General features: G+C 49.6%; 1 protein-coding gene across 2 annotated transcripts; it reads right to left on the bottom strand.

Annotated features, from left to right (window-relative positions):
* Window positions 1-328: 328 nt before the first annotated feature.
* Window positions 329-14,278, bottom strand: LOC128814871 (uncharacterized). Of its 2 annotated transcripts, none has more exons than XM_053991163.1 (2): window positions 14,195-14,278; window positions 329-3,305 (listed from the first exon to the last, which is right to left on the bottom strand). In XM_053991163.1, the coding sequence occupies exon 2, from the start codon at window positions 2,631-2,633 to the stop codon at window positions 1,593-1,595; it is 1,041 nt and encodes a 346-aa protein (XP_053847138.1). In that variant the 5' UTR covers window positions 2,634-3,305; window positions 14,195-14,278; the 3' UTR covers window positions 329-1,592. The 2 variants fall into 2 exon arrangements, with proteins under 2 accessions (XP_053847138.1, XP_053847139.1); XM_053991164.1 differs by lacking the exon at window positions 14,195-14,278 and adding an exon at window positions 12,558-13,051.
* Between the last annotated feature and the right edge of the window lie 844 nt (window positions 14,279-15,122).

The following is a 15,122-nucleotide window of genomic DNA, read 5'->3' as shown; positions in this document are numbered from 1 at the left end:
GCTGCTGCAGCTGAACGTGGCTGTGGCTGCTCAGCTGTAGATGTTATTATCCCCAAACTGCTCCCCTGCACAGCTGCACTCAGAGGTGCAGTTTCTTGGCTTTTCCTGCCATTCCCAAATGCTGCCGAGCCAGTTTTATCCCGGGAAAAAGGCTCTCCCACACTTAGGGAGGGATGGGACAGGAAGAGGAAGCAAACACGGAGCCAGCAGTGCCTTCTTCACCCCCTCCCCATCACACAACTGCATCGTGGGGTGGGAGGGGAGAGTCGCAGGGGCCTGGAGCAGCAGGAGTCCTGGAAACTCTGGCATCTGCAGGCACCAGGGGAATGCAGAGGGGCCAGGGATGAAAGCTGACACAGAAAGAAAATGCTCTTTTGGAGCTACAATTGCTGGCACAGCTGCTGGCCAGACCCCCTTCCAAAACCTGAACCGTGCCAGCAAGGGGATGGGAATCATTAACTGCTTCATTTGTGGGATTTAACTGTTCCCAGCTCCCCCTGAGCCCTGAACAAGCTCAGATTCCTCAGATTTGCAGGGCCTGGGGCTCCCCCCAGCAGCAGGAAGGGGCTGAGGAGCTGCTGGATTTGTCTGACCCAAAGATGGGGCAACTGAGAGGCGTTTTAAAAACTTTTATTCCAATTTCAGTCTCATGTGAAGGGTGAGACAATACAGATGTTACAATTCACACCATCACAATCAGAAGCCAATTATTTCTTAATTACAACACATTATAAGAGTTTCTTGGCTTATCAGCTTTTGCCACGCCACGCTGTAAATGCCTTAAAGCCAATCATCTAAAATGACCCCTCGTGGGTCCTACTACAATGCACTTTCATAGTTCTATCTCTCTAAAGTATCCAGTCTTATTTGCAAGGCCATCCTTTGAAACTTTTTTCTAGCTCTGAACAATGTCTGTCCTATTCCATGGCGTTTCTAAGATAAGCATTTCTTATCTCAAGGTTTGCATACAGATACACACTGTGTGAGCTTTCTGTCAAGTTCTGAGTTTTCTACAAATCCATTTCCCACCAGGAGCCGCTGACAGAGCCCTCTCCCCTCCTCCAAAGCTTGGAGAGGCAGAAGCCACGGGCACATGGCTTTTCTGCAGGGGTAAATGCCCGGGAAAGAGGCCAAGCAGTGCCCAGGGGAAACCCGGAGTGGTTTGATGCTCCTTTCAAAGGGCAGAGGCTTGGAAAGCCCCCGGCCTCGGGAGGGGATGGCAATAAAAAGAAGCCTGAGCCTTGCAAATCAAGCAAGGCTGAAAACTGCAGGGTGGTGTGGGATGGGTGCAGAGGGAGGAGGGATCTCTATCCAGAGGAGCTGGGACAAAGCCCTGCTGGACCCTGGGCTGGGCAGTTTGGCTGTGGCCAGCCAGGCCCTTGGGGCTCCTGGGCTCGGTGACAGCACCTGGGGGGGTCTGAGCCTCATCTGTGCCTGCTCTGCATCAGGACCCCCTCGTCAGAGGCAGCAGAGCAGCAGGAGGGAGGCAGGCAGGGAGGGAGGAATGTGAGAGCTTGCAAAGCATCTCACTGCAGGAGTTCCAGCTGCCAGGAGGAGGGGATGAGTTTCAGGAAAGCCGGAGAGGCAGGAAATCAAGGCAGAGGGACAGTAATTGAGGCCATATGTTGGAAGCAAAGAATGCATCTGGTAGCAGGGAGCAAGCCCACGCCGTGGGGACAGCAGGGGACATGCAGAGCCACATACACCTCCTGGGCCAAGCAGAAGGTTGAATTCAACCACAACTGCTGAGAGGGGTCACCATTCCAGGTCTGTGCCTGGAGCGGCTGCAGGCTCAGGAGGTTTCCAAACTTACACTCAGTAACATCCAAATTTCGTGTCATGTAGGAAAAATGTGAAGGAAATGGCTGCTTCATCACAAAATGACAGGGTTTGTTCTGCACCCATGTTCCTGAGCATGCACAGAGCCAGGGAGGAAAGAGGAAATATGAAAATATGGGCAGTGCTAGGAGTGGGGCCAGGTCCTCTCTGCTCCCCAAAACTTTGCCTGCCAGGGGAGGATTTACACACCCAGGGGTACAGACACACTTGGGGTGATGAAAGAGCCACCTGGGGCTGCACAGGTCTGTCCCACAGAGCCAACCCACGGGGGCCATTCCACTCCTTTGGGTATTCCCAGGCTCAGGCAACAGCACTGGGAAAGAATATTTATGGCCTGTCCCCCTCCTCCCTTTTAAACCACATTTGAAATAAATGTGAAACGTGTGTGGTTGGAATAGAGGATTCTGGCACAGCATCACAGCTTGGGAAAAGGGAAAAGAGTTCTGGTGCTGACACCCACTGAGCTTCCCAGGAAATCCAGGAGGAGATGGAGTGCAGGAGTGCAGCACTGCAGGGGTGCTCAGCCTTTGGGCTGGGATGCAAATCGCTGCATTTTTTATGGCCAAAAAGCCTCTGGGCGGGGAGAAGGCTCTCTGGAGCTCAGCAGGCTTTGCACAGCCATGGGGCTGCTGTGAGGTGTCCCTCAGATGGAGGTGGAGCTCTGCAGGCAAACCTGAAATTGCTGCTTTCAAGGCTTCTCCTCTCAGCAAGTTGCCCCTTGTGGTGCCCCAAGTCTCCATCCTTGGGAACCCAGCTCCAGAGCATCCCTCTCTCGTCTGTAGCTCTCTTTGCATGCAGCCCACAGCTCCTGCTGCCCCGAGCACCCAGCTGCATCCCAGCCATGTCCAGCAGCTGTTCCCTGCTGCTCTCACTGCCGCTGCTTCTCCTCTGCCTCCTCCCTCCCCAGCTTTGCTCTGCAGATTGAATTTCCTGACTGTCCACGGCAGCTCCTGGAGGACAGGAGGAACAGCTGCTGTGATGGGTGGGAGCGGGGAAAACCACACAAAAGGGGTTAAATCCTCTTTAAAAGGGGAGTGAGGAGCATGGCAGAGCTGAGCAGTGGGGCTCTGAGAAATCTGCTCCAGTTAAGGATGTCCCTGGTGATGGCAGGGCAGCTGGAAATGGATACTGGGGAGGAATTCTTCCCTGGGAGGGTGGTGAGGCCCTGGCACAGAGAAGCTCAAGGGCACTCAAAGATGAACCCAGCCTAATCTGCTCAGTGCTGGGGTGACATTTGCACCTCCTGTGGGAAGGGTGGACGAGGGGAAATGGCCTCCTTTTGTCATAGCTCGCATCCTCTTTGAAACGTTTTTCTCCTCAAAAGCAAAGGATATTGTCCATTTTCCCCCACAGATTTGTCACTCTTATCTTATCTGTGTTAGCTGGGGAGTTCAGAATATTCCACTACATATTCAAAATCCATCCTCTTGTCCTGTTCAAGCTTTTCTTCAAGTTCTCAGCAGACACTGAAAAAAAAAAAGTCATAAAAATAGAGAAGGACATTCCTAAAATATTTGCTCTAAGCAGGAGCAGTTTCTATCCTGGAGTCATCAGGACTCCAGCTGTACCCTCTGAGAACCCCTCTGACCTCCCTGCCAGGAGTGGGACTCATCCCCCCTCTTTAGATCCAGGCAAACAAGCCCCCCAAAAGATAATGAATTGCTTCAGGCAGTTTCTGAGCAGCAGATCTCCTGGGAAATGTGATCCTTCATCCTTCCTGCCCCTGGATGGGGGGTGTGTGCTCAGAGCACGGGCAAAGCTCATCACACTGATGCTCCCCTGCATTTCCCAGGCAGATCTGAGCTCTCTGCAGCATAAATGCTCCCCAAGGCAGCACTGAAGCTCTCCCCATGCTTCTTTTACAGTCCTTTGGTCTGGGTCACACTCACCAGGGAAGATCTGAATATTTTACCAGTCTCCAAGGAGAGAAAAAAGGGGGATTCCTTTGGATTTGCTTGAAGCTGTTTCAAGACTGAGAGTTTGAACAGTAAAGAGATTCTGAGGAGTGCCCAGCTCCAGTGCAGCCTGGCACGAGGGAGGGGCTGGGATTTACTGGGGGGTGAGGAGAAGATTTGGAGCTGAATGCCAATGTTAGAGCAGGTAAGGCAGAGCAGAGCACTGGGGGCTCAGGAGAGTTTTCAGCCCCTCGGGGACGGATGCATCTGCTCTCCACATCCTGCTCCTGCTTTCCTTCCTCCCGCCACTGACTCAGCAGCAGCAGCAGCAGCCTTTCATCCCGGACAGAACAATCAGTATCCTTCCTGCCAGGCATCACATCCCGTTATTCCATCAATAATTCCCTCCCTGCACAGCCCAGCACAGCCACAGCTTTCAGAATAAAAAGGTTTCCACTGCAGCCACTCAAGTAAAGCATCTTTGGGATGCAGCCTCGGGCTTTGCAGACTCAGCAAGGAGCTAAAATTGTCTTTGCTCGGAGCTGCCAAGATCCAGCTCCCTGTTCCCCACCCCCAGTAATCACCTCGCCTGCCCTGGGATCACTCGGATCCCAGGACTGTGTTTTTTGGAGATGGATGTGAGGAAGTCTGGTCAGGAAAACATCTGATCAGGAAAACAGGATCGTGCAGGAGGTACTGGGAGCCTTGCCAGCAGCAGGGGCTTGCAGGAGCTGGAAATCCTCTGGTGTTCTTCCTGGAGCCCCACCTGGAGCATCCAGCCCTGGGGGCACAGCACAGGTGATGCCTCAGGTTTCAGCTTTTCTATTTTCACATTCTGTGCTGCTTTAGTGTGTGGGTCTGGGCTGTCATTCTATTATGGGATGGTGAGCTCTGTGCACAGAGCAGGGAGACAAAACAATTCCTTCTCCAGCTGGGCACCAAGGACAAATGATCCAAACCTCAGGCCCAGGAGCACAAACAGCGTGGGCTGGAGAGAGAAAAACAAGCAGGATGGGAGTGCCTGGGCTAAAGCTGGAATGGGACAATGAACTGCAAGGTGCAAATGGAGCAGAGCTGATCACAGTGAGAGACCTTGAATCCATTTTTGGGACCATTTTGGTTCATCTTGGGTGCAGCCCTGGCTGGGCTCTTGTGCTGCCCAAGGTGGATCCATGGAGGCCTTTTAATAAATTCCTACTTTATTCTTTAGCTCTGTCCAGCCTCTGCTCTAGGGCAGCCTGCACAAGGCAGCACAGGAAGGAGCTGGAGCTGCTGGGTGAGTCCAGAGAGGCCACGGAGCTGCTCCCAGGGCTGAAGCCCCTCTGATCTGGAGCCAGCCTGGCAGAGCTGGGGGTGCTCACCTGGAGAGGAGAAGCTCAGAGAGCTTCAGGGAGAGCTCAGAGCCCCTTCCAGGGCCTAAAGAAGCTCCAGGAGAGCTGGAGAGGGACTTGGGACAAGGGATGGAGGGACAGGACACAGGGAATGGCTTCTACTGCCAGAGGGCAGGGATGGATGGGATTTTGGGAATTAGGAATTATTCCCTGGGAGGGTGGGCAGGCCCTGGCACAGCTGTGTGTAACCTGTCTGCAGTGGCACCATGAGATTTTCCTTCCTGCTCCTCAGCTCCTGGATATCTCTATAAATCCATTTCTGGCCCCGATAATGGACACTGGTGAGATCTTGTAAAGAGGGCAGCGATAGATTTGATTTCAGAAAGGTTAGGTTAGGCTTTAGGAAGCTTAGCGTAGATTTTAGGAAGAAATTCCTCCCTGGCAGGGTGGGCAGGCCCTGGCACAGGGAAGCTGTGGCTGCCCCTGGATCCCTGGCAGTGCCCAAGGCCAGGTTGGATGGGGCTTGGAGCAGCCTGGGGTGTTGGAAAGTGTCCCTGCCATGGCAGGGGGGGGACCAGAGGCCTTCAAAGGTCCCCTCCAGCCCAAACCCATCTGTGCCCCCTGGCAGGTGCAGGGGCTGTGCAGGCAGCAGCCCTGCCAGGGATGGAGCTTTGCCTTGCCATGCTGAGCTCCCGCCTGCAGGATCAGCTGCAGGGAGCATTAAAGGACTCCTGCAGCCCCGCAGGCCTCAGCCTGTCAGACATTTGTGTCCTGCTGGCCCGAGGCACGGCCCAGCACGGTGACAAGCACAGGAACCAGCAGGAGGATGAGGCAAAGACGTGTTTCAGCAGAGATCAAGAGATGCTTCCCGAGTTGAGCCTCTCTGAGCACGGCTGTGCCCCAGGCCCTGCGCAGCTCACGGAGAGACCTGCTGCTTTTTGGAGCCCCACAGGACTGGAAACAGGCACTTAATGAGAAACAGCTGCTCTTGTGCTGCTTCCCAGCTTGTTACAGCAGCAGGAGCATTGTCTGAACGGGCAGATTCTGTCTTCAGAGCAGTTCTGACTCAGACCCCATCCCTGGCCCAGCTTTTGGGTTGGAAGGACCTTAAAGCTCATCCCATCCCAGCCCTGCCACGGCAGGGACACCTCCCATTGTCCCAGGCTGCTCCAAGCCCCATCCAACCCGGCCTTGGGCACTGCCAGGGATCCAGGGGCAGCCACAGCTGCTCTGGGCACCCTGTGCCAGGGCCTGCCCACCCTGCCAGGGAGGAATTTCTTCCTCAAATCTAATCTAACCTTCCTAAAACCTAATCTAAGCTTCCTAAAGTCTAACCTAATCTTTCTGAAATCGAATCTAACCCTGCCCTCTTTACAAGATCTCACCTGAGTGTCCATTATTGGGGCCAGAAATGGATTTATAGAGATATCCAGGAGCTGAGGAGCAGGAAGGAGAATTTCAGGGTGCCAACTCCAGACAGGTTACACACAGCTGGGTGTGGAAGAGGTTTTACAGCGACTTCAGTGGGCCAGAGAGAAGTTTGATAAGAGGATCCATGTTTGGTAAGAGGATCCATGTTTGATAAGAGGTTCCATGTTTACCTCTGAAAGACTTTTCTACCAAGGTCGTTGACACAGAAACCAAGAAAGAAAGGAGAAATAAGAGAAACCTGCAGCTGCCTGTTCCAATGAGCACTTTGTTTGTCTCTCGTGACCAATGAGTGAAGTGTAAACCTATGAGTTTTGTAAGAATGTATAAAAATCATGCATGCTATGATCAAAACAGGTCTGAAGCCTTCTGAGAATGGAGTGTGTTGTTGCTTTGTGTTGTCTCCATCTCAACTCTGACACCTGGGCACAGGAGATGCTTCCAGAAAGATCCTGAGCCGGGGCTGAATGAATCAGCACGGACAGGATCATCATCCTCCCCAGAGAGCAGCCTCTAAGCCCTGAGTGCATCTGAACGGGTAAAAATAGTGCTCTGATCAATTAAAGGAAAAAAATTACAGGAGCAGCCATTTCCAAGGTGTTCCACCCTCCCTGTGCTTCTCAAACCTTGTGGGTTTATTTTCCACTGTCCTGTTTCTCCTTCGAGGTCCTGGTTTTTGGGAGCCCCATCCCCGGGTCAGGACTCTGCTCTCTCCATTCCCACCCCACTTCCTTCTCCCCCATTATCCCCCAGCAGGGCTAAACAGGACTGGGGAAACTTAAATTCTTCTGTAGGAGACTTTTTTTTAGTTTTGACAGCTTCGATTTGACTTCTTGCATTGCAGAAAGGGGGAAAAAAATCACAATGAGATTTTCCTACTGACATTGCGCAGCCAAAATTTTTTTATTTCTGTTTGAAATTAAATGTATCCAAAGAAAATGACTTTTTCCACTAAACTTTTCCCATTTCAAAGACCAGATTTCTCCAATGTGGACAACCCAGGATTTCTGTGAAAAATCCAGGACAACTGAGATCCTCTCGGGATATTTTGGGAAGATAAATAGGGAGCTCTTAACTCTCCTTTTTCCTGCCTTTAAAAAAAGCAGGATGGGGGTGTGAAGCCAAGCAACCACAGTTCTGAATGGGAACAAGGGCAGGGAACATAGATTTTCTAGAACATATATATAAAGAAAAATATTGCTTGGATCTTTAAAATCCATCAAGTCCAAAATTCCCTCATCTAGATGCTCCCCACATCGAAATGTGATGCTAAAGCTGCCTTCCCTACAGGGACAGTCAGTTTATCTGGAAATTTAGGGGAAAAAGCTGGAATTCATCTGTCCAAGGGGAATAATTGATGTCCAAGGAGGTGAAAGTCGCTGGTAGTCTTTTATTTTTTTTTTTTTTTTTCAGGATTTAAATTAATCTCTGGCTTGTCGTAACTAAAAACCATTCCCAGGAAGCAGGATGGGAAAGGAAAGGAGACTATGAAAATAAAGGCCCTGCTGCCAGACAGGGTGTGGGGCAGGCAGACCAGGCAGAAGAGATTTTCCAGCGGCTTTTTCCTTGGGAAAGCTGCCAAATCCAGGCCTAAGAGTAACCCTGAGCCCACACAGTGCCCTAAGCTGCAGATCTCTAACCCTTATCTTAAAATCAGCCCGGCCCCGTGCTGTGTGTGGCAGTGGGGAGCGATTAGAAGAGTTAATTACAGCGGCTGGGAATGCTCCTCTCCCTTTTCCTGCCCTTTCTTTGCGCTCCGACCTCACCCCAGGACCCTCAGGCGACAACAAAAGAGGACAAGGGTCATTAAACGCAGCGCTAATCATCAGCCAGGGCTCAGCAGGCTGGGCTGAACGGGTAATTAGCGCTGCTCCTAATCAAAGCCTGCTCCAATCAACACTTCCAGCCTCGGGAGTGCCAATGGGGAAGTTCAGAGACTGGGAGAAGTACCTGGGGGACTCTGGAGAAAGGGATTAGTGAGGGGCTCCTGCTGCTTCTCATCCCAGGTGGCCACTGGGGAAATTCCCTTCTCCTTTTTTTCTCTTTTCTCCTATTTATTCCTCCTCCCCGCATCTGAAAAAGGAACTTTTCCTGCTGTAGCTGATGTTTAGCACAAGCAGCAGACGCTGAGGATAAATTTGTGCGTGTGAGGCTGGCTGGGCACCTTGAACACCAGGGGAAACGCAGAGATGCTGCAAGGAGCACAGAGCGGCAGGTGGAGTGGGGGAAAAAGCAGGAATAAATGGAATTTTTTTCTTAGGAGAAGCTGCTGAGAGCACCTTGCTTGTGTGAAAAGTCACACGGAGTCACAGAATATTTGGGCTGGAAGGGGCCTTAAGGGACCGGCCCGTTCCACCCCTTCCACCACCCCAGGCTGCTCCAAGGTTGTCCAGCCTGGCCTTGGGCACTGCCAGGGATCCAGGGGCAGCCCCAGCTGCTCTGGGCACCCTGTGCCAGGGCCTGCCCACCCTCCCAGAAGGATTTTCCCCCTGTATCCAATCTGAATCCCCCAATTTTAGCTAAAATCACGAGCCCTTGTCCTGTCCCTCCATCCCTTGTCCCCGGTCCCTCCCCAGCTCTCCCGGAGCCCCTTTAGGCTCTGAAGTGTCCCCAAACCCTTCTCTTCTGCAGGCTGAACAATCCCAATTGTCTCAGCCTTCCCTCACAGGAGAAGTGCTCTATGCATCGATGTCTTCAGTGAGATAACCTCGTTAAAGAGAGTAAAAACCCCAAATTTTCCTAACTGGCTGATTAAAATTCTCGTCATAGCCAAAATATTTGATTAAAAAGCTTCAGCCTCTGAGTTCTCCTGGTTCTCCTGGTTGCCTCCCCCTGTCACCTATTTTACACTTATATTTTCCTTGCTGTGTTACATTCAAAATCCCCCCCAAAAGAGCAATATTTTGTATTAAAACCAAAATATTTCACTCACACACCTCCTAAAAATTATTGCCAGAGCCACAAAAATATTGTAAAAATTTATAGGTTAGAAAAAAGAGATCTCCTTAAATCAATGCACAGGTGATACCCACCACATACACCATGACACATCCACAAAATCCACCTGCACGTCCCAGCTCGGCATGAGACACTGCAAACCCAGGGATTTATGGAACGGCACGGGGGGGAAAGCTTCGGTGTTATAAATAACGAATATAGTTGTTTATTATATTTAGTTTTATAGTTGTGTATTACCTTTTGTTTTGTAAGTTATTATTGATCACAAAAATCCTGATGCAGTACAATTTGTAATTACTGGTTTTGATGTATATAATCTGTCAGTTTCTGTATGCACCCTATAGCTTTTATAAATATTTTATAATATAGTGTAATATATACTATTGTATAGTGTAATGCTATTATATGGTGTAAATATTTACTATTTTAGACCATAGCGTAATAAACTGTGAAATATTGAAATGCTCTTTCGTATAACTAATTCAGAAAACGGTGTAAAATAATTAGGTGATTTCCTACATTCGGGAATTATCTTATCTGAAAGATAAGGTAACTGAAACAGAAACCAGAGCACCCAAAAAAGGAAGAATTTATGAAGCCTCGTTACCAGAGAGTGAAAATAAAACAGGATGGAAGCACAAGAAGAAATAAAATATAGTGGTTTAATCGACAAGATATCATGAAGACAAGTCAAAGGTTAAAACCAAGCAAAAGAACATCTAAACTCAAAGGGATGTTTGAATATGTATAAACTCCTATGAATATGCATGTATGCATCCAGCCCAGCGCTGGATTTTATCCCTTAATAAACTTTTATAGAAATTATATATAATAATTTATAAATATATATAATAACAAGATATATAATATATATAATATATTCATATAATGTAGATTATAGGTATAATATATTGTATTATATCTATAATAGAAAAAAATGTATATCATTATATATTATATAATATGTGTATAATATAATATAGAATATAGAATATAGAATATAGAATATAGAATATAGTGTATAATATATAGTGTATAATACATATATACATATATACAATATATACAATATATACAATATATACAATATACACCATATATACAATATATATATGCATAGTATATATACATATATACAATATATATAATATATTATATATATTATGTTCTATGACATATTATATATATTATATATATTATATATTATATATTATATATAATGTATATTATACTATACGCTATTCTATTATATATTATAAATTTTATATTATATAATTTATAATATTTTTTTTTTTTTAATGATAAAAATAGTGAGGTGTGTTTCTCACATTCAGGAAAGCGTTCGCAGGTTTGGTGCTGGAAGAGCGACCCAGAGATGCCCCACAGCAGCACAGCCCCAACCCCCCCAGCCCAGTTAGTGCCCCCCGTGCGTGGCAGAGGGTCAGGCTGGCACAGACTCCGTTCCCTGGGAGCCAGGATGGTCCCAGCAGCTTTCCATGGAAAGGATTCCCACCCTTCCTGCGGCGGCCTCGCTGCACAGCCCAGGAGGGGGGTCAGGGCGTTGTGCCGGGGGTTTGCACGAACGGGAGGGACTGCTGGGACACGTTCCGGGAGCTTGATTGTGGCATCAGCCTCAAATGAAAGGTGGCAAAGCTCACAGCCAGCAGCAGCCCAAGATTTCTTTGTTACAGAGCAGTTTTAAAAACTTTCTAGCCAATAACACATTGCTAAAGCTAATAATTAAAAAAAATAAAGAAATAAATAATAAAGGTAATTGTTCTAGCCAACTACTAAAAGCACACGTACACCTGCTTCACACAATGCTTGCTTGTCTGTCTATTGACAATACACAATACTCTATTATTAAGCTTAAAACCCTCTACTACCTTGCTAAGCATATTTTTCTGCAGTCTTAAAGTCTATCTTGGCCAAGCCTAAAACTCAAGCTATTGTTTCATGTCCTTGCTTGCTGTACTATTGTAACTTTCCTACTTCCAGATTTGCAGCTGCAGCTAGCTCTAAGTTTTCTTAAGTTTTTTGGTTTTTCTTTTTTTTTTTTTTTTTCCTTTCTGTTTCTGAGGCCTGCTTTCACACCTTCCTAAAACTTTTCTTACCTTCACTGTGTTTCCCACAGGGCACTCCCTGCTCGGTGCCTGAACTCTCAGTGCCTCACCCCGGGCTGGAGCAAGCAGGAACGGGGGCTGTGCCCATCCTGGGATGGCCACAAACGCCAAAACCTGCACCCTGAGCACGGATCTGCCTTAGGATTTCAGCTTTTGTATCTTCCATCTATGTGTAACCCTGCAGTTCTTTAGTGTAGAACTCTAAACCCCATGTACAGTGTGAGCTGCTGCTTTCCCATTTTGGGAAACAATTCCTCTCCAGGCCTGGCAATCAAGGACACCTCACTGCCTCAGACCCCAGAGATGTGAACAACAGTGACTTGTGGGGAGCAAACTTGGGGTCAATGACTTCATTACCCGAAGCTGTAATTGGAAGATTAACCCCCAATATGCAAATGGACCCAACTTACAAAAGTGTGAAAGCCTGTGACCATTTTTGGGTGCAGCCCCTGTCTCATCATCTGCTATCAATCAATTTTGGAAGCCATTTTTGGAAGCCCCTGTCTCATAATCTGTGCTATTAATCAATTTTGGAAGCCCTCTCCACAGCCTCAGGTCAGATGCAGTGCTCTCTTGCTGGTCTGTGCCTTTCAGCACAGAAAGTTCAAAATTCTCAGCATCCAGGGTTCCAACACCCCTGCATGGGCTTCATCTGCCCTAAATGTACCTGAAGGCCCTTCAATAAATATACCCGGGTTTATTCCCTTCATTCCGTCTGCTCTCTATTTTTGGGTAGTCCCAAAAAGACATCACGAAAAGGCGGAAAAGCATCCTGGAAGCCCAGCTATGCCGGGCGAGCCGTGGGCAGGGGGTGCTGCTCCCCCTCGCAGCCCCGGAGCCGCTCCTGCCCGGTAACAAGGCGGGGAGGGCGAGCATCCCTCCCCCGGCGCTGGCCTATGGCCGGGCTGCCTCCGCCAGCCTCCCGAGCCCGCCCGGCGCCTGGGGCAGCGCTCGCTCCGCCAGCCCCGCACGGAATCACTGACCTATTTTCGTCCAGACAAAGGGAGCTTTAGCTCGGGATATTTAAAGGAAAAGTCGTTCTGAGCGATCTGAGTGTCCGCAGAAAGCACAGCGGCTCTTGTGGCGTTTGTTTTCTTGCCCAGGAGCATCCTCGTGCGGGGCTGCGGGAAGGGGATGGAGGAGCTGGGTGAAAACTGACCAAAAAGATCCATCTGGCTGTGAAATCAGGGTTTTAGGAAAGGAATAAAAGAGTTTGGAATAAACTGGGTGTAGGATAAGCACAGGGACAAGCAGGATGTGGAAGGAGCAGATTTGGGAATGGTCCCACAGGGATTCCTCCCCCTCCCTGGCTCTGATGGATGAGCTGCCTGAGCAGACTCAGCTGAACACACCGGAGACAAGTCAGCTCTCCCAGGGGCTTTGTGCTCAAGTTTCTGAAGGACTTGGCTCAAATTTGGAAGTGTTTAATCCCCACCTCGGGCAGGTTTTGGAGCTGGCGGCTCCGGCTGGTTGGAAGTTTGTTGGATGCACCGACACCAGCGATTATCTCTGAGCACACTCCTGTGAAGCTGAGGGCACAGCACTTCGGTTCTCAGCTGTGAGGTGCCACAAAAAAACCCTCCCCAAACCCTAAACTGCACTCCTTAGCCTGGAAACCACACAGACAGCCCCAGGAGGCCTTTGGAAGGGACAGATGCGCTGTGCTCATCACGGGGCGCAGAGAGGCGGGGGCCAGGAGGGGACCACAGCCCCGAGCCCATCCCTGAGCATCCCTGGCTGGTGGGGTGGGTGAAACTGGAGCAGCTTGGACCCCTGGGCTGCTTCATATCCCGGACTGGGGGGTGCCTGCTCACCCCTCAGCACTGCTCAGCACGGAGGAGGCAGCGATGAGGAACAAAAAAAAAGCTCCCACAAATCGGGATGATGACAACAATTGCTCCATAAGCGCTGGCAGCTCTGCTGGGACTCTCCACACAGCTGGGAAAGGTGCTGCTGCCAGGGTTTGTTGGTCATGGAGCTGGGGCAACCTCCTCCCCCTCATGAACGTGTGCGGGCAGGAAGGAAAGAAAGAACAAGGACAGATCTCGGTGTCCCGAACAATGAAAACAGGAAAGTCCCTCTGGGCTGGGGAGCCTGGCAAGGGCTGAAAGCCGAGCTCCATCCTGAGCTCCATCCTGAGCTCCATCCTGAACTCCATCCTGAGCTCCATCCTGAACTCCATCCTGAGCTCCATCCTGAGCTCCATCCTGAGCTCCATCCTGAGCTCCATCCTGAACTCCATCCTGAGCTCCATCCTGCTTCCAGGCAGCCTGGGGGATCTGCTCAGCCTCCTGTGGAGACAGGGGTTAAAAAAAGCATCCAGCTGCAGCATCCTGGGGCAGGGAGGGATGCAGGGAGGGAGGGAGGGGGCACCACCCAGCCCTGGGGGCTGCCAGGGGGGCTCCAAGCAGCATTCCAGCTGGAATTCCACCTCCCCCCTGGCCGATCCTGCCCTCCCTCCCCTGCAGCCCCTCTCCCTGCACCCCCCTGGGTACCAGTCCCTCAGTGCCCCCCTCTCCAGCCCCACATCCCGCCCTGGCACCCCAAAAACCACAGCCAAGCTCTGCCTCAGCACATCCCGCATCCCCCCCAGCCCATCCTCCCTCCCCCCCGTGCTGACCTTTTTATTTTCTGCGTCAGGAACATAAAATGGAGACTGCAGGGAAGGGAAACATTTCCCTAAGATGGCTGAGGGAGAAGGAGGATTTGCACAGCAGTGCATGAGCACCCTCTGCTGCTGGATGAGCCTGGGAGGGGCAAGGAGCTCGCCAGCCCTGCTCCAGCCCCACAGGCTCCAGGCAGCAAAAAAACCCCACATTTTCCTAACTGGGTGATTAAAATTCTTGTGATAGTCAAAATATTTGATTAAAAAGCTTCAGCATCCTTGTGACTTCCTGAGTTCTCCTGGGTGCCTCTCCCTGCCACGTATTTTACACTTATATTTTCATTGCTGTATTACAGTCAAAATCCTCAGAAAAATAACAGTATTTTGTATTAAAACCAAATTATTTCACACACGCAGATCCTAAAAATTATTGTCAGTGCCACACAAAATTATAGAATTTTCCAGGTTCGAAAAAACCCATTAAATTTCATTTATTTGAAGTTCCACATTCGGACAAACACCCAGAACTTGGTGTTTTCTCTCATGGGATGGCAAAAAGGGTTAAAGATGGATACGAGGGGAGGACCAGCACTCACCTGAATTGGGGTGACCGGGTGTGGTCCCCAGGAAAGGTTTAAGGATGAAAGGGTACATGGAAAACCCTGCAAGCTGCTCCCTGAATATCCAACCCTTCAGCCAGGACTATGTCAGTGTAGGGCCAAATCCTGCTGGATCTGAGGCTGAAATTCTTTTTGCTTAAAAGTTTTCAGCAGCCTTGTCACCCCCTGAGCTCCCCTGGTTGCCTTTCCCTCCTCTTTTACCCTTCCATTTTCCTTGCTGCGTTACATTTAAAATCCTCAGGAAAATCAGAGTATTTTGTATTAAATCCAGCGTTTGTCACACCCACAGCTCCTAAAAATTATTGCCAGTGCCCCACACAATT

Source organism: Vidua macroura, chromosome 15 (assembly GCF_024509145.1).
Source record: "Vidua macroura isolate BioBank_ID:100142 chromosome 15, ASM2450914v1, whole genome shotgun sequence".
NCBI classification, from domain to species: Eukaryota; Metazoa; Chordata; class Aves; order Passeriformes; family Viduidae; genus Vidua; species Vidua macroura.
The sequence above is the reverse complement of the archived record's forward strand: the minus strand, read 5'-3'. Positions and strand labels throughout refer to the sequence as shown.